General features: G+C 40.8%; 1 protein-coding gene across 1 annotated transcript in view; it reads right to left on the bottom strand.

The window, feature by feature from the left end:
- Positions 1 to 23,339, bottom strand: part of LOC139337430 (NT-3 growth factor receptor-like) — a 226,607-nt gene that overhangs the window by 162,923 nt on the left and 40,345 nt on the right. The window contains exon 3 of the mRNA XM_070971984.1: positions 18,338 to 18,409. Within this exon, the coding sequence (XP_070828085.1) occupies positions 18,338 to 18,409 (72 nt within the window). The remainder of the gene's footprint in view (positions 1 to 18,337; positions 18,410 to 23,339) is intronic.

Genomic DNA, 23,339 nt, shown 5'->3' with positions numbered 1-23,339 from the left:
CTGAGAGTGGACAGGAGAGTGACGGTAAGAGGAAGTGTGGGGGCATAGCGATGTTTGTGAATAACAGATGGTGTAACCCAGGGCGCATCAGTGTAAAGGCGCAGCGCTGCACGAAAGATGTAGAGCTGATAGCTGTTTGCATCCGGCCATATTATCCCACGAGTGAGTGCTTGCATGTCATCATGATAACGGTGTACATTCCCCCATCGGCCGATGCTATAGCAGCATGCGAGCTCCTGCGCACTGTGGTTTCACAGCTGCAGACATCACACCCCCAGGCCCTTCTACTCATCTCTGGAGACTTCGATCATACTTCCCTTTCTTTCCCTCCCACCTTCACCCAGTATGTTCAATGCCACACCAGAGACAAAAATTACCCGAAGAGGGTGCAGAGGGATCTGAAAAGGGAGATATAGAGAGGCAAAGACAGCTACAGGAGGAAGCTGGAGGCTCACCTTCAGGGAACAATGCTCAGCCTCGTTCCACTCCACATCAGTAACTACATACCCCTCCCCCCACCTCAGTCTACAGGAGCCACCACCCAGGTGGAAGATGAAGGCGAGGAAAGCTACTGGCCCTGATGGCATCAGCTCCAGACGTGCTCAGGGACCGTGCAGATCAGCTCCCAGCATCATTCTGCATATCTTTAACCTGAACCTCAGTCTGGAGAGTGTTCCAGCCCTGTGGAAAACCTCCTTTGTGGTTCCAGTCCATAAGTTATCCTCATCTGCTAAGAAGCCTGAGCAAGACCGAGTATGTATATTGTTAAAAACATATGACTCTGTGGTCGCATCTGCAATTTTCTACGCAGTGGTCTGCTAGGGCTGTGGAAGCTCTGAGAGGGACAGAAAAAGACTGGAGGAGGTGGGCGAGAGGAAGCTGTTAGCCAAGCTGACAGCAATCATGGACAACCCCTCTTGCTCCCTGCATGAGACGGTGTAGGCCTTAAGCAGCTCCTTCAGCAACAGACTACTGCATCCACCATGTAAGGAGGAATGCTACCGCAGGTCGTTCATTCCAAATGTTCAACTCTAGCACTGTTTAATGTAGCACTGTGTTTTCAGATCTACTGTTTGCACTACTGTGTTATTTATGTTTTAATATTTGCTATTGCATCCATCCAATACCTTATTTTCATACTCCTGATTAGTTAGTTTTTTATTTTGTATCTTTCCTCATAGTCTGTTCTTTTCTACATCTCCTTTTTATTCCTGCTGTTATTGCTTGCTGTCTGTACCACCCTAATTTTCCTAGTGTGGGATTAATAAAGTTTTATCTTATCTTATCTTATCTTATCTTATCTTATCTTATCTTATCTTATCTTATCTTATCTTATGTAGACTGGCACAGGGCTAACCTTGCTTTGGATTTGGCAGGGGCTTGATTATGTAATCTGATTGTTGATCTGTCTAAGAAAGGGACATAATGTGGCGAAATATTAATGTTTCCTTGTATCCAAATATGACACATGACATAACAAGTGTACATGGGAGCTTTGTGTGCACCAGAGGAAAGCTCAATGAAGAATCCACAGTCTCCTGAGAAGCATAAACATTCACAGCAATTTTCATGGAAATCTGCCCATTAGTGTTATGATATGCCATGCCACAGACCAAAGTGTTGGTCAACAGGGAATTCTGAGGGGATTTTGTTGCTACAGGAAAGGTCAGGGGTCAAAAAACTGTTAAACAGCAATCTAGTCAGGAGTCACACCCAGGAGACATCTTGATGCAGAACAAAATGTTGGACAAACAGACTAACATCACCGTCCTTATACTAAATTCACAGCAGGAGCTGGTACTATGGGAATAAATCATCCCTCATAGACACTGTGCTACATTGTCCTAAGGACTAGTTGTCTGACATCTAAAATTCCATCCAAGCTATCGGTCTGGTCAATGGACAATAACGGTTTTTAAGTAAGCTTTGTAGTGAAGCTTGTTCACCTGCAGTGTGACCAGTGAGCTCACAGTGAAACTGAGGGGTTTGGCTTGATCCTCGTATATGTAGATCAAAGAGAAACTAGGAGATTTGTGGCATTTAAATGTCTGCCTCACAGGTTGTACACCTCGCCTGGTGAGCAAGAGATAAAAATAAGTAAGAGCTTAAAAGGGGACATCTTTTGGAGTTGATATCAGTTCTCAGGGACAAATGACTGACAAACATCCAACAAGCTCCAGAAATTCCCCTGAAACAGTGTGGATTGCCATCTGTGGCTGTGAGTCTGCATGACACGTCCCGCAGCCTTGCTCTAATTCTGAGGATGTTTATGCTGCTGTTTCATGAAGCTCAATCAAAAGTCAGTAAAATGGCTCTTTTGCCTGCTTTGGACTGTAGTTAATCTCTCATTCTGTTCAATCTTGCCATTCACTCCTCTCACGCACGCTCACTCGTAATTTCCTTGCTATCATTGTTTGGAGCTGTCAATTGAGATATCAGCGGTTTTCAACAGTTATCCATTAGCACAGTGACACACCTTCAATATTAGCCTCTCATCTTGCTGCTGTCTTTTTCTTTCTTGCTGCTGTCTTTTCTTTCTTTTCTTTTTCTCTTTCATACAATCTTCAGTAAAACTAAGTCTTAACAGCCTAAACTCTTCACAAACTCAAACATCATGGTATTAAAGCCCTAAAGTAGGAGAAGAAGATGAACAAAAACAAGAGTAATAAAAGTAGAATAAGGGGAAGACACATAAGAGGAGGGGGAAAAAACACCAGGTGGGGGAAAATATCAGAGGGGAGAGCACATGAGAGGCTATGAGTGTAGTGGAAGGTTAGCAAGGAAACAGGAGTAGAATGTATATGTTCCTGGTGTAAATCCCACCAAATCCTCCATATACCTCAGGAGACTTAGAGCAGAGCTTTTTCATTGTTTCTTTCATCTTCTCTTTTCATCTTATTTCTCCTTTAATCTTACCTTTTCATTACTTCTGTACATGGCCCTGTTATGTTCTGGTACATTCACTGCTCAATGGGAACAGCATTAATGATATGTAAATTTCTTATACAAGATGACATAACTGACACATCCTTGCTGTCAGATTAACTAGTAGCACGCTCCCTTTCATCATCATCATCATCATCTTGATGGACCTTTCAGTAGAACCAGATCCTGCCCTCCACATTCCCAGAACTGGTAGTGTTGGGCTCTGAACTCTACCTGTTCACATCCTACCCCAAGGACCACATTTACAGTGTGAGAAAATCTGCTGGGGTCCCTCAGGGTTTTCTTCTGGGGACCCTCCTCTTTTCTCTTAACACGTCTTCGTCACTTGCCTCTGTTATTCTGACACATGGCTTTTCCTACCACATCTATGCAGATGACACTCAACTCATTCTCGTTTCCCAATGTCTGAAACACAGGTTGTTGAAATGTTATTTGAAAAAAACAAAACTGTGTATCCAGCACACACAAGCATTTGAACTCAGTCCCTGAAAAAGACTGACTATTAAGGAATTGTCCTCAGCCTTTAAATCAGTGGTTCCCAGTGTTTATGACCATTTAGCCCTTAAAACTCTGTAACTGTGGTCCAGGTGGAAATCAACAGTTGTTTTAAAAGAAAACAAAATACAACTCAGAATTGTGTTACATGATTTTCTCTAAAAGCTACAGATATTGTATAAAATGTGAGGACACGAAAATAAATTTTATTGCCTTTGATTTAAAAAAAAAAAAAAAGTACAAAGTTGCTGACAAAAAAATGGCTGCAATAGCTCATTGGGTCCTATTGCATAATTTTTAAGAGGCAAGGTTGTGCATGTAGTGGGAGGAGGTCTGGATGAAAAGAAAGTTTGTTTGAATTTTCCATGCCAAAAACAAAAAGGAGCTATTGTAGCAGGGATAGTAGTAGGAGTGTTGGTAATGAAAACGAGTCTTCTTGTAGTGACCAGCCATCAGTGAACCTGTATCTGTGTTCGTCTCTCTCTGTGTCTCTCTGCTGTGATCACACATTCTCCTTTGATTCCAGCTCCATCTGTGTCCCTCCTCTCCTTTCAGCTGATGATGTAACAATGTTTATTATTCATAGCTGCTGAGATTATGGCCCTCATCAGTATTCCTCTCAGGACAGCAGGGAAGAGAAGAGAGAGCAAGAAAGACACATTTCCTTCCTATTTCCATTTCTATTTCTGTTTTTTTCTCCCTCTCTCTGATTACTCTTCAATGCTGCCTGAGAAACTCTGGTCACTTACTCCAAACTGCACTGACTACATGTGTGTTATTTTTTACTAATTCCCACAGACTTCATTCTTCATGCTGCTCTCTGGGCCTTTTTGGAAGTGTGTGTCATTAGATCATGTTGTCATTGTGATATAATGCTACATGCTGATATTAGGAAGCTAACATGCTAACATTTGTTAGCCAGCTGGGACTCATGGGGATGTCATCGGTTTTGCAGGCCATGAACCAAAGTATTGCACAAATTAAAAGTTTGACCTGATGGTGATGCTTGAGAAAAAGCCATGAAATAATCAAAGTTATTACAAATCATCCTGAGAGGAACATGTGTTTATACACCAAATTAAATGGATGGCAATCCTTCCAATAGTTTTTTTTTTCTTTATCTCAGTAGATACAACAACATTCTCTGAAACACTGTTACAGTTCTCAAAACCTTTAGAGGAATAATAATACCACTTCATACTGTGTTGCGCAACAGTTCATGTGTCATCAAAAAGCTGTCACTCATCTGAAACATTTGACTTCTGTCAAAATAAATAAAAAAATAAATATAAAAAAACAAGTGAAAAACAAGTTCATCAGTGCCACCAAAAAGACATTCTTTCAAGCTTGCTTAAGACAAGACAGTCAAATGTTCAAGGAACTGCGCTAGTATGACAGATGATAACTAAATTGTGTTTCTTTGTGTACTTACAGATTGAGACTTACATACCCAATAATGAAGGCAAATAATCTCTGCAACCAACCAATTAAACTCACGTTGTACAAATATTCATTTCAACAGTCTCTGACTGTTTGTCATGTCTGCCTGGTCCAGTAACTGTGGTGTTGAGAGAATTTAGAACTTGGGTTCAACCCTTGCGACCGGTTCAGGGTGTACCCCGCCTCTCACCCGTTGACAGCTGGGATAGGCTCCCCACAGCCCCGAAAGGGATAGTCGGTGTACAAAATGGATGGATGGATGGATGGATGGTTCAACCCTTGTGGCGTAAATGTGTTTGAGAAATGACAGATCAGTGACAGAGTTTCACAGATTTCCATGGCAAAGCATCGAACAGTTGCTGAGAAATTTTAGTCTCAACCAAAGTGGACTGACTTGCCAACCAGTTGACATTGCCATGACTTTAAAGAAAATGACAGCTCATGTGAGGTCACCATAAATGGCATGATTTCAAGTCGACTGCAGCCTATATCGTTAAGGAGGAAACCGTAAACTTTTACCACCTCCTCTCAAGCAGTAAGGGAGTTTGGATCTATTGAGGTGCAGTAAATCTTGGATTGTTTCGCCCTTTCACCTTGTTTACATCCTGTGTCACTGTCAGGTGCAAAAACCTTGTATCTCCATATTTTGTCTTATCTTTTTTCATGAATAAATGATATTGGTCACCCTTTACATCAGAAATATCTAACTAATGAAAAGTGTTAAAAAGATCTTGCAACTAGCAAAACCTCATAACTCTGGCCCACCTCCATCATGAATGAACAGCAGAGCTGAAGGCAAACAGTGTCAAGGTGATTCAGTTTTGTACAGCCTCCAATGGGAAACAGTATTGAGCCAGACTTGTTGGTAGTTGCTTCACTCAGTTATAGAATACATATTACTAGCTGTTTGGAGACAACAGTGGGTTGGAGTGCAGCTTAGTCTAGTATTTGCCATCTAGTCATAGCCAATACTATCTTCAATATCCTGTTCATACCACTTCATCTTGAATAAAGAGAGATTTTGTCCAAACCTACTCAATGACAGGAAGATCCTGTGCAACCTGTTAGTTGATGACAACGTAATGCGATGCAGTTACTGCCTCAGATGCAGCTGCACAAATCAATGACGGATAAAACAGGTATCTTCACACTTGTGTGTCACAAATCTCATGGCTCCCTTTGAGCTTGATTTTGGGAAAATATTGTAATATTGTAATTTACTGACTCAAGCAAATATTTGACTCCATATAAAGAATTATTTTAAATTCTTAAATTATTATTTTAAAAACACTTTTCATTACGTTTTCGCATCCTGAAAAGTAACTGTTTTGGACATACGAGGTCTACGACCATCATCCCCGCCAATGTTACCGTCTTTATCATCACTATCACCGTGACTTTTCATAATGGCAGCTCTCTTATCTCTCTGCTCTCTCCATTTACTCTTGTTACTCTTGTTGCATAAATTACAGGACTGTCTACGCTGATTATCTGTAATGACTGTCACAGATGAAACTCTTCGCGGAGGACAATATCACACACACGCACACACACACGCACACGAGTGGACTATTTTCAGAAGCTCTGACCAGGCTGTGAAATGACAGGTGTTGCCACAGTAATTAAAACCGTCAGTCATTCTGTTTATGTCTGTGTGGGTGTGACACAGTGCAGTCTATGGTAGTTTTACTTGTCAATCACATAAACACTTGTCATGAGTTGTCCACACCACTAAATTAGTACTTTTTAAAGTTTACACGGACAAATTTTTTTTGTTTCCTTATGCAAACATGGTTAGTGGTGCTATTGAACTGTGTTGAGTTACTGTTTCTGATATTTGGTCGGTGACATGAATGAGCGCTCTTTTTAAGTTAGAGGTCAGTAGAGGCTAATCCACAGTTAGTCATTATTGAGCACACATACACACATGAGGTCTGTCCAATCAGAAGACTGTTTCCATATTCCATATTACCCTTTGGCTTTCATTCAATTTTCTTTGTCTTCCATTCAGTCTACCTTGAATAATTCCATAAAAGACATGCAATTATTGCAGTCTTGATGATTTCATGACAAAAGCTCAATGAGTTTTAAAAATGACTAAAAATGCATGAACCTTATCCATTTTTAATGAAGTTGTGACTGATTCAATCAAAGTATGGAGAAGGTGAAGGCATCCTAACTGTGTTCGCTTTTCCCATGATTAACATCATTAACATTATTTCAATTAAATTCAATAAGCAGGGACCTGTTTGAAGAGGAGCGTCGAGGACTGAGGACGTCCAAGTTTCCTAGCAACACACAGAAACACAAACACACACACGCAAATCCACACAAATCCACAAACCCATACACACAGAGAGGAATAAACACCATCTGCCAACTTCCTGCTGTTCAGGAAGTCTCAGCAGCACTAAGATGGCTGCCCCCATGTAGAGCCTGCTGAAGCCCTGATTGGACACTGTTCTCTCCTTGGAGACAGTTGCCATGCCAGACAATACAAGATGGCATGATGTAGGAGAACAAATGAGTGCTATTGATTTTGTCACATCATTTGTGTGCTCACTAAATGTAGCATTTTACATTCATCCTGATGAGGGTGCAAGATTTACAAGGCACATTTACTCTTGATTGTATCATGATCGAGTACAGCTTTAAAATCTTCTCTCATAAAATCACTTTTTTATCCAAATCTTGTATCGAAGAGAGGCTATTTACATAAGAGCTTCACAATAGGTACGCATGTTTGACGAAAACACGTAACATTCAGTTGCTTCAAAATGCACCTTTGTGTACCAGGCTCAGCTCAGATGGGTCTGGGTTGTGATGTGTCGATCAATGTCGTGAATGTCCTGGGATTGCTTTGGGTGAACTCTGTAGATAGATTGAAGCTGTTACAGCAGATGCAACATTTACAGATGCCACAAGGCTCAACATAAGAAGACGGCAGCAACTGTCGTCGGTCATACGTACATTTCTCATCCACGCATGTTTCTTGTCGACACAGCAGACATTAAGTGGCTACTTTGGCGTTCCACCTACACAAAGAAAACTTCAAACTGAAGCCAAGCAGAAGAAAAGACTTTCCTCTGAAAAGTGGCTCCAAGATGTGCCGTGGCTTGAAGATAATGATGAGTGCACTGAAATGTGGTGTTCACACTGACATCTCGCCAACAAAACAGGTTCTTTTTATACAGGCTGAAAGAACGTCAATCATCCATGATTGGATAAACACGAAACGAGGAAGGAGCACACAAATGTGGCACAAGCTCTTGCTAACAAACAAGCTAGTCAAGCTGAGAAGTCCAGTCGCCCACTTGCTAACTATAAAACAAGCTGAATGAAGAAGAACCGCAGGGTCTGTGTAATATTTCTACTGGCATTTCATCAGGCTAAACAGGCACGTCCTGTCTCTTCCTGTGCTGAGGGTTTTGCTTTATTGAAGCTGCACAGAGTGAATGTCAGAGGTGTATATCATGCAGAGCATTGCACAAACTATCAGTGGGGAGTTAAGAGCGAAGTTGCAGTCTGCTGAATTTTGTGGTCTACTCTGATGGATCAGAGGACATCACAGAAACCACCGTGCAACTTGACAGAAACTCCACTGTGAGAGACTGGATGCACTTAAAGCAAGCAGGAAAACTTCTGTAGTAAATACAAGCGGTCAAGATTGTTGCTCCAACATCAACAAGGTGGTTAAATTGTCTCTTGCACTGCCTTTGAGCAGTGTAGCTCGTGAGAGCGGATTCTCGCATCTAAAAACCAAGAACAGATCTCGTCTGTACCGTACTCGTCTCTCAGCACGTTCACCTGTCAAAGATGACCACAGAGACATTTGACCCAATGTACATAATCAGAGAGATTCTTGTTGGCATATGATGCGATTTCCCCAGAAAAACGTGTTTTGTGAGAAAAAGGCAAAATTAGCCTCATTCCTCTGCAGTGGCAGTCAACACAATTTGTGGGCCATCTGATAAATGTGCCATATTCAGAGCTTAATAATAGAGATGTACCTGAATACGTTATTCAGGAAAGCACAAATAAATGCAATGGAAACAGATATTTCTCCAATCAGAAGTTGCTCATTATCAATCAGAAAAACCAAAGTCCGCTCCATGATTTACATGTCTCTGCATGAACTTTTGAAAAGTCAGTATGATGCTTCACTTCAGTCAGCGTCTGGCTAGCTTGGTTTCAGTATTAACAACCAGCTGTCTGTGGAAATGGCCATAAGAAAGGGGTTTACCAACAAGAAATGCTCACCTAATGAAGACTGATCACCCAGCAGGTGCAGCTGCACAACAAGAATCAGCTAACACCATCAGTTTCATAGATTCCACTCATGTCAAGGGAACTAATGATGCTACCACCAATCTAGCAGCCGCAGCAGGGAGTGCAGCCACCACTGTGCCATCCACCACTACTACTGGGGCCTGGGTCTCTGTTTTCACCACCAGCAGATAACTCAAAACCAGATGACAGTTGTGCATCTGTTAGCAGCCCTTCTCCCAACCCTCATCTTGGACAAATAAGCAGCATCAGTCCAGATGACCTCTGGGTGGATAAACATGCTGTCCGTGGTAGTGATACAACTGTCACCATGTTGCTTTTTTAATGACTTTGCTTTGCACCAATAACTTACATAAACCTCACACTGTGTATGAAATGTAAGGTTTAGTGGGGTGATTCTACTCGATTTGTCCTCTTGTCATTCATCTATAATTGACCGCACTATCAGTCAGAAGTGGTTCATATCACCACACTAAGATTTAAGTGTCATCCCTAAAATATACATAGTTCTAGTGGGACAGAGAGGTAGACTGGTTATAGTGGGACAGAGATGCTGATAGCACTGGTTATAGTGGGACAGAGAGGTTTAGAGTACTGGTTATAACATGAATTGAGAATGATCAAGAAAAAGAAATTGAATTAAGATCAGACGGTTGAGGACTTTGCAGTGCACAAGGCTCAGGGAGTGATGTTCAGACAGGTGAGGACGTAATGACAACAGAGATGACAACCACTGCGTTGCCAAGCAATGTAGCACTGTGTGTGTGCGTGTGTCTGCACAGCTCTCTTTGCTTTAATGTGTGGACTTATTTGTGTCTATATATCTCTACTGTGTGTGTGGGGGTGGGTGGGTGGGGGGATAAAAATATAAACAGTACAGTATGAGGAAGGGAATATATTTCATAATTAATTATATGGCAATATTAAATGAATTTGATGTTTTAAAGGCACAACAGTTGCATTGTCCATTAATATCAGAAAATACAACATTTACCCAATTTAATATGATTTCCAGTATTAACCATGATTAATTTCTACAGCTGTGTACTTCGTCACACATGACATAGCCATGAGTACACATCTCCTACAGTCACTGCTCTCTCACTGCTCTGTTGTAAATATGCTAGGAGAAAGGGTAGAGCTGAGGGGGAGTGTATTTAAAGGAGAAAGCCTGAGAAGGAAAGTGCAGATAAATGTTGGGGAATTACAGATATGTTGGTGAGGGAGGGACGCGGGTGGTCTTTTAAAAAAGAACATACCAGCAGAGCTGCCCTCAGTGTCTCAAATCACAAGCAATCATGCTACAGTATGTAGGAAAGCAGGGGATTCGTATGCATGGAAATAATCTGGAAAATTAAAATCTGTATACTCTTTTTTGACAGGTGGAAGAATCTCTAGTGACCAGAACTTCATGATGATAAACACACCGAAGCCTAAGTTGATTCAGAGCTCTGAGGTGCAGGCATTATATACACAAATATTTATTCCTGTTGGAATTGCAATTGACTAATTCTTGAAACTGAAGCCACTTGGCTGTTTTTAACAATAAAGTAAACAGAAAAAAACATTTTCACAAAGATTGGCCTGGATGTTATATTTCCAGCCTGACGTGATAGAAAGCCATATTATAATCATCTCTTTATGAGAGATACAGACATGCAAAGCTCAGAGCTATGCATATTGAATAGTACATGTATTCTAGTGGAGGTTATTAGATGTAACAGGGTGTCAAATGATTAATATTGTCTGCTGTGTGTGTTTGTCTACAGACTGCATTTATGACAGTAGCACTAATGAAAAGTGACAAATCATTACTGTTCTTGGTCGTACTTTAACATTTCCACCACACAGCATTTATTTTCTTCAATATTCATGGGTGTAGATTTTCCAGTGGTAGTTTCTCGAGTTATTATAGAGTGTATTTGTCTTCATGTGTATTATATTATCCATTGGTTCTGGTCCAAGCCCGGATTAATGATGCAAAGCATACAACCATGATAAACCATGATCACAGAGAGCTTTCTCTGCTTCACAGTATTTTATAATCTAGGTTACTTGATGATGCTGACATGCAGCTGTCTTTTGCTCATTAAGTCTGCAGAGATGCACATTTCTGTAATGTTACTGAATAATTGATTATTTTTACATTTTTCCTTACTTTGCTCATTGGCATGAAGTGCAAATAGCCTACATTTTTGCTAGTCTGTATTCTTGTTCACGGCCTGTTTTTAATCTGCTGTCAGATATTGATAATTACTTCTGTGACCTGCCAACTGCCCAATGAAGATCATGCAAATTTCCTCTTATGCCCTAGATATGGTCTGCAGTGTGCTATTTCTGGATAGGGTTACTACTCCAAACACAGTGAAACCATGAAAGTGACAAAACCAACTTTAAACTTTGCTTTTTACATGGTTATGTCACATGTATCATGTTAATGTATTAAATTAGGAGTCATTGTGGGGCTCTCAGGAGCAGATTGGCTTGCTTAAATCTTGGGTTGGCCACACATTCAGAAAGGCAGAAAGCATGGCACAATCTACAATGCAAGTTTTTCTTATAACTTCAAACAAATGGAAACGATTTTGAAAAAGCTGTGGCTCGTTGCATCATAAGTCCTTAAGACATGACAATGGATCACTGTGGATGAATTTCACATTCAACATGTCCAACAACATACTCATGCATGAATGTGTGATTAGAAGTCATTGCCTGGATGTTGGTCCTTGCTGGCTGCAGTGCTCCATTAAAGCTTGTGAACAAACAAGGGATTAAGTCCTGTTTAATGGGCCACCTCACCTTTAACAAGGCTTACTTACTTGTTCACAAGGGCAGCCCTGGCAAATGTTACCTCCACCTGCAGTATAGGTGAGTGGAGGGAAATGTAAATCTGTGCAGCATACAAAAACAAAAGGAAAGTATCTCCAAGCATGTACAGCAGCAACACTTAAAAATCACATCAAGAATGGTGCACCTTTGCCCCGGTTGCACCACAGCATGTGTTGCAGTATGATGTTAGTAGGGAGTGCTTGGCTTACACGTAGCTTTGCACAGGTAAACCCACTACAGCATTGCAGCTTGTGATATGATGCCATGCATTGAGATTGTACAGCACATCATTGACACCATCTAGTATCCCACTGTATATGCTTTTAAAAAACTGAAGCACAGAAGAATCCCTGTGATCGTGTTTTATCATGGCTTTATGCTTTTGCATCATCAAAGGAAAATACACTGTGCAATGTGAGTGGGAGGAGAGGAGGAGACAACTGCCCGTCCTTCCAGCGGAGGCTCGGAGTTTGACAGTTGCTGTGAAACAATCACCTGTTTATCAGGAGATAAAACCCACGAGCAGTTTAAATGTCCAGGCTGCATGCAGTAAGTAAAGCTTGTGTATCTTTGCTGATAGCCTGTTGCTGGGATTGTGTGTGATGCTGTATCTGACTGTGCTCAGATTGGTGCATGGTCAGTTCTGGCTATGATTGACTGCTTTCTTCAATGCTCAAAATCATTATGGCTGGCTTAAATGCCCTAAATATATGATGTTGTACAACATAGTACGACAAAGGCCTTTTGCCTTGGAAATGTACTGCCTGAAAGGAAGGTCTGGGTGATGCTTTGAGGAATTAGCACTTATGCCTTCAATACTTTAGAAGATCCATCTGTTCTCTGACAAGTGCTCATGATGCCCCATGATGCACTCCTCAGAAAAACTCCCATGTTGATTAATGGACACTGATAACTTCTCTGTGAACTTCTTTGCAACCGCACAGTACAGCTGTCATCCTAAATGTTTAATAAATACAGATTTGATGCATCAGTCAGCAGTGCGGGAGTTTAGGTCTTTACAAAAACGACATGAAAATATTTCCGTTACATGTGCTTTCAATAATTTTGAAAGAAACGGCTCTTTGTTTGTAGACTAGACCAATTCCAATGGATGTAACGGCACTAGTGTCCAACCCATCAAACTGGAAGAAAGTATCTGAATGGACCATCAGCTGATCCTCACAGGGTGGGGACACTCAGCCCCACCATAAGAGGCACACACACTCAACCACAGACTGATGCTGAAACACATTTTTGGCATTTTATTTCTGACAAAATAAAATGAATGAATTTGGCGTTCATTTTGTGTAAAACAATCCAACTTACTGCTGTGAAGTCAACTCAAGGCAAGGACAGAACTCATAATCCTGACATCGACTGACAAAATCAGCAGAAATATATGTTACTGACATTACAGCTGTGTGGTCGCTGCATTGATATTCAAAACGAGTGATTACAGATAAAATTAGAGAGCACAGACCGTTGTCTTTTTAATGTCACTGCCACACAGCCCCAGTGCAGGCAGACACAGCTGGTTACTCAGCCCTTTAAACCTCTCTGACTGTACTGCACACCTATACTGTGTTTTAATGCAGCCGAATTCCCAGTATAGGTCTTATTTACATGTTTTGTTTTTCTGTTTCAGACAATAGAGCAAAAAAGAAATAGATAGATTTTATGGCCTAGGAATACTGTTTTAACTAGCATCAAGCAGCTGGCTTATAATTAAATCTGTTTTTATGGCTGCAACATTTCCTAACAGAGTTAACATAAATGCAGGGAAATAAGAGCAGCTGTGTGACATATCAACATTTAAAATGAGCAATCACAGAGAAGCTGTCGTAACTTTTGCTTCATATTTCAGTCATTCATGGCCCTGTGTTGACAATGTTATAATCAGATTTGTAACGCTGTTCGTCATGAAATACAGTAAGAAGCACGCATGGATACTGCTCTGGGACTCCTCTCTTAAGTGGCATTAAGGTGCCAATTTGCTTCTCCTGGTGGCGGAAAAGGGAACAGCATGTTGTATTTTATGAGACTGAAGGATATTGTAAGTTAACTGCAGCAACACCGCAGGGGAGCTGTAACCAAAGTTACTGGGAAAGGGAAAGTTCAACATTTTTAAGTGCTGCTACTGTATGTAGGAGCTACAGGTTAGCCTTTCCTTTAGCTGAACCATTAGATGACGATCTGGGTTTAAAGCCTCATGCTTTAAGCAAAAGAGTCAAGAACACATAAAGTCCAGGTTCAGCCGATCAGTTCCAAACATCAAGATAATCAGTTACTGGGCATTCAGACCAAAAACAGGGGCTGGGCATCCTGTAAGCCAAAGAATAATATCGTCTAATAATCTGGCTTACACTGACTAGTGGAGACAACATGCTTTTTCCACCCCCTGTGCAGCACTGATGTTGTGTAACAATACAGTACCATGCTACATCACAGCTCAATGCTGTACCCAGCTGTGATGTTAGGTGTGGTCAGAGGTTGAAGAGACTTGAACCTTTCAGCCCACACAGGCCAGCACATTTAAGTGTTTCCTATTTTCAGAATCTAGTGTGGACTTATTTTAACCATAATGCAACAAAGGTCCCAGCTTCCTACTTTCCTGCCTTTGTGATAGTCTCCTGATACAAATACTGGTTGGAGGATAAGATTCAAAGATCATGAAGAACGCTAGGTAAACAGTGGAACTGTCCTGTCTATGTTACAAAGTAATCAACTGGGAACATGTGCTTCCTTACAGTCTTTTTGATTAACACAGCACTTTGTAAACATTAAAATTCATCAGCGAGACAGTCGAGCCAATCAGGTCACAGAGAGGTAGTGTTGTTTTTCGCAGCCTGTTTTAATTTTAGTCTTAGTCCAGTCTTTGTGTCAAGCTGTCATTTAGTTTTTATTAGTTTTAATCACGTTCATACTCTTTTTAGTCTAGTCAAGATTCAGTCGGCTAAAAGTCTGAGCATTTTAGTCTTATTTTAGTCAGAATTATCCGTGACTATTTTAGTCAATGAAAATTGTATTTTACTCCCTTTTTAGTAATGCAATTCTATTTCACCCAGTCAATATAGTATAAGTACCTAGTAGTATAGATGAAACCAAAATTTTCTTTTAGCCAAACCCATTTCACAATTCAAACAAGGTTGTCTTATTATAATTGTTAGCTAATAGACTCAAGAATACATCCATTCCAGACACAAAGACGCTCTGATTTGATTTTACAACATATTTATTTTACCAACCAAAACCGGCCGGCCGGCCATCAGTCCTGTTCTCTGTGTCAGCTGTCTGTCGTTAACCTTAACCTGCCACAGCTGCATCTTCTAAATAATGCTGCGAGTGGGAACTAATGCTGTGACGTTGCCTGCGACTGCGCAGTGCGACCTGATGCAGCCCCTGAAGTGAGACACAGGAAACAGAAATACTGCAAAATAATAATAACAACGCGACTAAACGAGACGAAATAACGTTAGAACATTTCGTCTCGTCTCGTTCTAGTCAACAAAAATGAAGACATTTTAGCAGAGTTTTTGTTCTATAAACCACATTTAGTCTCGTTTTTATTCGTCAATAATATAGCCTCATATATTTAATTATAGTTACCGTCACATGACCAGCATTTACGTTGCAGCTCGTCTCGTTTTCGTCACGTGATAAAGGTTCGTTGACGGCGATATTTAGTCATAATTTTCGTTGACGAAAGCAATAGAGAGGAGAGATGTGTGGAAGTCTTTGAAGGTGATGTTTCATTCACATGAGTCTGGAAACTCTGGCCGCATTTTGCACACACTTATGGGAAACAAGTTTCACACCACTGTTAGAGGGGCCGTTTAAAGTAATGGAGGACTCTTATCAAACACAGAGCACCAAGCACATCTGCTGACAACGTTGTTCCCTGCATGATAAGTGGACCTCATAAGACTGATGCTGAATTGATGTCTTCCCACAGCACCATGATGTGCCTTTTTCTGCTCACAACAATCTCCGATAATTCGGATTAAGTTCCCTAGACTCCAGAGATGGCTGTCAGAGGTAAAAGCCTGCACAGTTACTAAATGACACTTCAAATTTAACACAGGGATACATAAGATTGATGGTGGTGGTGTTGGTAATACAAGAATTCCGAACAAATACAAATGGAAATGTACATCTTTATCACTTTTTTGTCATTTACAGGTGACTTTGACTTGAGATAAGCGAAGAGAAATGAGAATGGTGAAAAGGGAGAATAAAGGTCCGTAAACAGAGGAGAAGGCAACACAGACTGGACGAGGTGACTCAAATGCAGAAAACCCAAAAGTCCGCTGACATTGGCAACCCTGTTCATATGGAAGCCGTTCTAACCTCCACTAATGCATGTTAAGGATGTGAAATACTTCCACTGTAGAAGCACATAATGCATGCACAGCTGAGACGATGAGGCTTCAGCCAGGCACAACCATATTTTGACATAATTCTCATAGTTTTGGAAGTATATCCAGAAATACATATTGGTCACCCTTGCAGAGTTGCATATCATTAAGATTGGACTATTGGCCGTTCTTGTCGATTCATGTCACCCAGACAACAAGGCAGAAATATGTGGTGAAAAGCTTATAAATACACTGCAAAGTCAGTATGCTGTGAAAAGTTCAGCATAGCTGCAAAGGCTCCAAATTCAACAAATTCACATTACTTAGGATTTAAATAAATCAAATGTGTGGCCACCGCGTGAATAACATTGCAGACTGAAGGGATGTAGCAGATGATAGTTGGTGACTCCATAGCTTTTGGCAGAGCTCGCCTGGCCTAAAATAACTGATGAGTCCTGATAGCAGATTTCTCTTCTATTTCATGGATCCTCTGCTTCACAGTGATGTTCCTCTACTACACACAGCTCAACTAAACCTTTCTAAGCTATCGTCCTGTCCACACTGCAAACGTCACATTGGCGTAATGCTTATGTGATAACCGTGTTCATGTAGTCTCACTTACTGGATGTAGAATGTGGGTATAAGCCTGCTTTTAATGGCAGGCCCCTCTGTCATCTGTGTGTTACCATATTCAAAAGCCCCGTTGCTGTGGAAGACAACAACATCTGAGCTAGCAACCTGCATGCTGATCTATACTGAAAATAGCAAATTACCCTTAACCTTGTCAGGTCACCAACATAAATAAGCTTTTTTTTTTTTTTGCGACTATTTAGCTGTTTTAATACTCTCGACCAGAATGATAATGGGTGCAGCCAGGCCGTTCTCCAGTGCTGGCACAGCACTGTGTCAATAGGTCTGGCTACGTGAAATTAGCACACTGTATACCGGTTCCATCTTCTCCGCACAATTCAAAGTGACAAGCAGCACAGGAACAGCCAAATGTGCAGTGAGCAGTATTTGCTTGCTTTGTGTGAGTATTCTTGATCTTATTTTTCTGATGCATAAGACTGACACTTCTTACCTACAGTACCTTACACTTATATCATGGTGAAGTAGGTTATTTTCATACTTTAACCTACATTACACAGCGAAAGGCCTCTGTTTACAAAAGTAATTTACTGTCTTATCCGTAGTCTAAATTTTAGGAATGTGCTGTCAAACACATGGTTTCACAGATTTTGTGTGCCATGGACAGAGGCGGCTGTAAACTCAAGAGGAGCACAGCACTGGTTGCAAAATGTAGATAAACATATTTATTCAGTGCCCTTCTTCTGGGCATCAAGCTCGTGTTCACGCTTGTATTATTGAAAATTTGACCTGAAGCTTAGTTTAATGCTTCAGCTCGAGGTTCTGACCATGAGACAGCTGAGATGGGAACCTGCACAGAGCGGGTGCAGACAGCTGCATAGATTAAAATGAGAGTATGTCTGTTGCCTCAGACGTGTGAGTGAAAAACATGTCTGATACGCTTGCAGTCTAGACACAAGGTAACTAAACCCTTTCGTTGTGAAAATTGACACACAACTTTTCACCGTCTTGGCAGTGATATAAAATAAGCCTGATTATAAGATAAACGCCCATTTTCTAAAGCATGTTTTTGGAGAAAGACTTAAAGTAGCCTCTCATTTTGCAGATGCTCTCGAGGGTTATTACCATTTATTTCCAGCATTAGTAAAGAATTAAGGCTTCAGTGCTGACAGCATCATTGCTGTCGTAGTCCTCAGCCCACAGAGGTATGTTTTTAAGTTGATTAAATTATTGCCTTAACTCAGACCGCTGTGTGTGTGTGGGTGTGTGCGTGCATGCATGTGTGTGTATGCCTGTTTGTACTCTTTTCAGGGACACATGCAGCCCTTTGTTTGAGCTCGAGCCTGTGTGTGTGTGTGTGTGTGTGTGTGTGTGTGTGTGTGTGTGTGTGTACTCACATGTAGCGCAGGTGAGGGTTCTTGGAAAAAACATGAGTCTGGATTGTTTTCAGGTTGCTCCTCGTAATTGTTCTGTAACAGACAGACAAATGGAGAAGAGAGAATAAGAGCACAGATGAGTAACTTTTCAGCACCATCAAGCTGAATTATGGTCAGTTAGAGGAGGGGAAGGAGCAGAGAGGACCATTTACCAAAGAGGACAATTCAAGCAGAGCAAAGCAGGAAGTTAGGAAAGACAGAAAGCAAGTGTCCATCTTCAAAGGTGCGAACACAAGTTATTGACTCTCGATAAATAGCCAAACTGGTGAGGATTCTGTCTGACTCCTGCTCACAGCGACAGGTGACGAGCACATTCTTTGCTGATCACAAAACCTGCAGACATTTATTTTTGTCTTGACTGAAGGTGATCAAGGAAAATAATCAGCATACACTCCTTCAAGCTTAAACACAAGGGTAGCCTTTACCACACCTTCTTTCAGCAGCAGTGACGGAAAACTAATGACCCATAGCTCCCTGAAGGGACATTATGAAGGCTCAAGAGGTTTTTCTGAAGCCACCATCTAGTGGCTGTTAGACTAGCCACGTCTTGAAGGCACTTCAGCCATGGTGAAACTCAGTTCAAGACAGAATGGATTTCTTTCCACTGTGTGAGCATCGCCCACTCCCTCTCACTCTCTCTTTGCTTTCAAGATGGCAGTTTAAATGTTAACTCTATCCAATCAAATTTAATTAAAATATACTGCCACTGAATCTCATTTCACTCTCATGTCGATGAAGGACATGTGGACATTTTCTCCTACAGAGTTGTGCGAGGACAAAGGGAGGATGGTTAGCTCAAAAGGAGATAGTGAGGTTTGACAGTAGCAATCTTGACTGACAGGCCACTTGTACTATTTTCCAGGGCTTTAAACCATCCGTCTCTCAGTATTACCAATGTCTGCCAATTAACCTTACACAACATTTACATTTAGCATCAGTTGTTTTCAATTTGTTCAGTTGTTCATTGACCAGATCTTCACTTTATTTCTTTATTTGCACTAAGACCGAAACCAAAAGACAAAAGACATCAAACTGGAGTATTTGAGAAAGAAGAGTCTGACAACTAGCCAACTATTGTCAATTAGTGTAATCTGTGTCTCCCACAATAGCACCTTTGGATATGAAAGTGAAAATGAAGCTGCAGAGGAACCTGCAGCTCAGTTTTAATCAGCAAGTTGTAAGTGGGAGAGGAGCCAGTGCCTGTGCCCAGCTGGAGGATTGGAGCCGTTCCACAGAGCGGCGGATATGCTGCAGCAACCCACACACACCTCACAATCGACGCAGCTTACAACCTGCGTTTCTTCTGCTTTCTCCTCTCCCGCAGTTTTCATTTACGTTTCTTTAGCTGCCACTTAACCAAAGTCAAAGGAAAACATTCCAAAAATATGCACAATGTAATTTGCCATCCAATAACTAACCAATATATTAAATATTCAGATAATAGTGCCACTTGTCAATCAGTAATTATACTCAAAGCTAAGCACATTGAACTTGAAGGGCACTCAGAGAGCGTGATCCAAGGCCAATAGTCCACTCTTCTATGATATGCAACTGTGCAAGTGCAACCACTAGGTATATCTGGATATATTACCAAAATTTTTTTGTATTTGGATATACATGTAAGTGTCATGTGTCACTCTTGTGCTCTGATTTCAGCAGTAACCCCTTTTCTCTCTCTCCCTCTGCTTCTAGACTGAGTGCATGGAGGCGGGGCGATCAGCTCGGCAGCAGGGTTGATTTGACTCACCTGTGTCTCATCCTGCAATCAAGCCGGCTACTTAAGCCGGCTCCAAACTTGCCTCTGTGCCAGAGTATTGCGTATTGCTTCTCTCATGTGCCCTGCTCTCGAGCTTAGTTCCTGCCTCACGTCGTTCGCCCCAGTCTCTACAGATTTTCTTTGCACTTTGTCATTCTCCAGTCTGAGCATTCTCCTGGACATTTTCTGTTGTTGTAAGTAATTTATCTTGTGTTCTATTTGACTTTTATTTCCTACTTTTTTTCCCTTCAAGGTGATTCTCAGTTGGTTGTCTTCGGATCAAGTGTTTTCCCTTTATGGTGATTTTTTGTTGTTACTTTTGAAAAATAAACTTGTTCTTTTGTACTCTGCATTTGGGTCCTGGCAAATTCCTTGCACGAACCATGACAATAAGAGTATAATTAGCAGCAGGATGTGTGTGTACGTCAGTTTCTATAGCCATGCTTTGCTTTGATAAGACAATGTGCCAATGTTACAGTTGCACCAGTTTTCCCATGAAACCACTGTCCCAGAGTGCTCCATAATGACTGATTTCTGTATGAAGTGGCTCTACCCCGAGGATTACTGGCACCACTGAATGTGGATTGTGATAAAGACTTCATATTACTACAGTTTTGGCACTTTTGGACATCACTACCATCTACTGGATTTTCGGATGTATGACATTGTCTGACATTTATTCCATCAGGGCCAAAGGGCCTATCTTGCAATGTTAACAAAAGTAATAAATATTTCTAGTATCCACCCCGAGATTTGGATCAGCTCCAAAATTTATTGATTTCCTCCTTGGCCCATGTTACAGTTTTGCGTCTATTTCAAGCCTTAAAACAGCAGTAGCATACAATAAAACTATTTTTGGCCACTACTTGTTCATCCAATGCATTGTAATGTTTAGTCCAAGCTAAAATGAAGCTTTAACAGTCTGAACTTTTCAAATCAAGTGTGCATTTCCCGGAGTTACAGTCTTTATTGCACGAAGTCCGATCTGTTTCCTGATGTTAGTATTCCTTCTCTTGAGCACAGCAATGCTGTCTGGGGGAACCAAAAAAGGGAATTTCACACTAGCAAGACTGCAACTTTGAAAGATACCCATTAGCTTTGGGTAACTGAGACTACTGAGACGTCTTAACCTTCATATTAGCTTTGGCTGAACTTCTCTTACAATGGAATCATTGTAGGAATAGATCTCTTTTTGTGTTTCACTGTACATGTAGACGCAAGAAAGACATTAAAGGATGCAAACCTATCCTACGAGTATCTTATTAAGAAGTACCAAAACCTGCTGGAGGAAAAAAAAAATCTTTTAGCCATGCTAGCTGCATGGGTCTTGGGCTGTCTCTTAGTTTGTTAGTTCGTTAGTTAGCCCAGACCGAAATTCATTGATTGCCATGAAATTTGGTGCAGACATCCATGGACCCAAAGAGGATGAATCTGATTGACTTTGGTGGTCTTTGCCTTTGCATCTAGCACCACAATGAAGTCAAAATCTAATTTTGTCCAATACTTTTCAGTTAATTACCAAATATCTGGAAAACTAATGACATTCCCATGCTCAGCTGTGCTTTTTGTTTAGTGATGACAACATGCTAAATTGCTAAACTAAGATAGTAAACATATTTGCCAGACATCAGCATATTAGTGCCATAATTATGAGCGTGTTGCCATACGATCATTAGCATTTAGCTAAAAACACTACTGCATCTAAATATAGGCTCACAAAGCTGTTAGCATAGTTGTAGACTCTTAGTCACATCATTGTTTTGTTTATTTAAAGCATCATTACGTCTGTATTTTTACCATGACCACTGATGCTGTCTGTGATCCTTAAAAATTAGCGATTATGTTTAAATTCTAAAACAGACAGAAATTAAAACAAACACAAAAGAACTGATGGATTAAGCAATTACTGATTATTAATTATTGAGTTCCCTTTTTTATCATATAAAATAATAATCACAGTGATGACTACAAATCATTCCGATGGAGAAAGGTGGAGGCTCTGGGGCTTCCTTTCTATCTTTGTTATTTCCAGGAGAATCAAGTAAAGACTCTTTATACCGCCATATATTCATTTCTTCTGGTTGAAATGACTCTGACTGACATGCATATTGATGAAACTCTTGACTGAACATAAAGCTGCATTTTTACACCAAATAATGAATGAGTATGGAAATGGTTCCAATTCTGTTGTATTGTTCACACCCTCTATACTTCCTGATTTATTGTTTTAATGTATGGTACAGTGCACAGATGGTTAAATCCACCAAGTCTGCTTAAAGAGTATCTCCTCTTCAGCACCACAGACAGCCGATGGTGAGAAGCTCTTAACAGTCTGCATGTGCACTCGCTTGTAGAAAAACTGCTAGAAAACGCTCTTAAAGGCAGAATGAGTAGGATTTATCAGTTGCGATTTGTAAACACAACATTCAAAGATGGCGCCTCAGGCTCATCGGTTCTTCCTGGATGCATGCTTACTGTCTTGCTGCATTTTTATGGAGTACTGCCGTAACAGCCTACGCACTGTTCTTGGCTGGGGGCTACGCAACCACTGCCCCAAAGGTTGATGCCTAGAAACGTTCTAACTGCAGCAAAATGGAAAATATAGGGAGAGGGCAAAGTCTCTGCAGATATATTGAGTGTAATGTTTGCCATCAACATTAAATCACTGAAAAATTATTGATGATAAAAAATATTCCTAGCTTGCATGCTATCTATACAGGCTGCAAGTGACAGTTTGAAACTAGAAACCAGCTGGTTGTACTGTATATTGTACACACTGCAGTACCTAGTATTAATTTCTAGACCCAAGACTAAAATGTTGTGTTTGGACAAAAAATAAATATATAAATAAATAGATGTTTTTTCAATGCAGCAGCTCCATTTTCTGTGCTGCGTGCGCCATAGCAGCCAGCAAATGCAATGAATACAGTCAGGACTATGTTGGGCGGTGTTGCAAATCTTGGTAATTTGTGGGGGGTTGCTGAAGTGATATTCCAGCGGGGTAAACTGTAAAGCAGCAGCAGGAGCTCCAGTCTAAAACTAGCAAGCTAACTAGCTAAAAGCCATTAGCCTTGCAATCATAAACAGCCTGTATGCAGCTAACACTTGAGCAGCTGACTAACTGATGATTTGGTGACAATAAAATGTTGTCTCAATCAAAAATTGATTTGATCTGACAGCAAAATGAATGGATCACTTCCTTAAATT

The sequence above is a fragment of the Chaetodon trifascialis genome, chromosome 10 (genome assembly GCF_039877785.1).
Source record: "Chaetodon trifascialis isolate fChaTrf1 chromosome 10, fChaTrf1.hap1, whole genome shotgun sequence".
Lineage (NCBI taxonomy): Eukaryota > Metazoa > Chordata > Actinopteri > Chaetodontiformes > Chaetodontidae > Chaetodon > Chaetodon trifascialis.
Note: the sequence above shows the minus strand (reverse complement) of the source record. Positions and strands in the feature narration are given on the sequence as shown.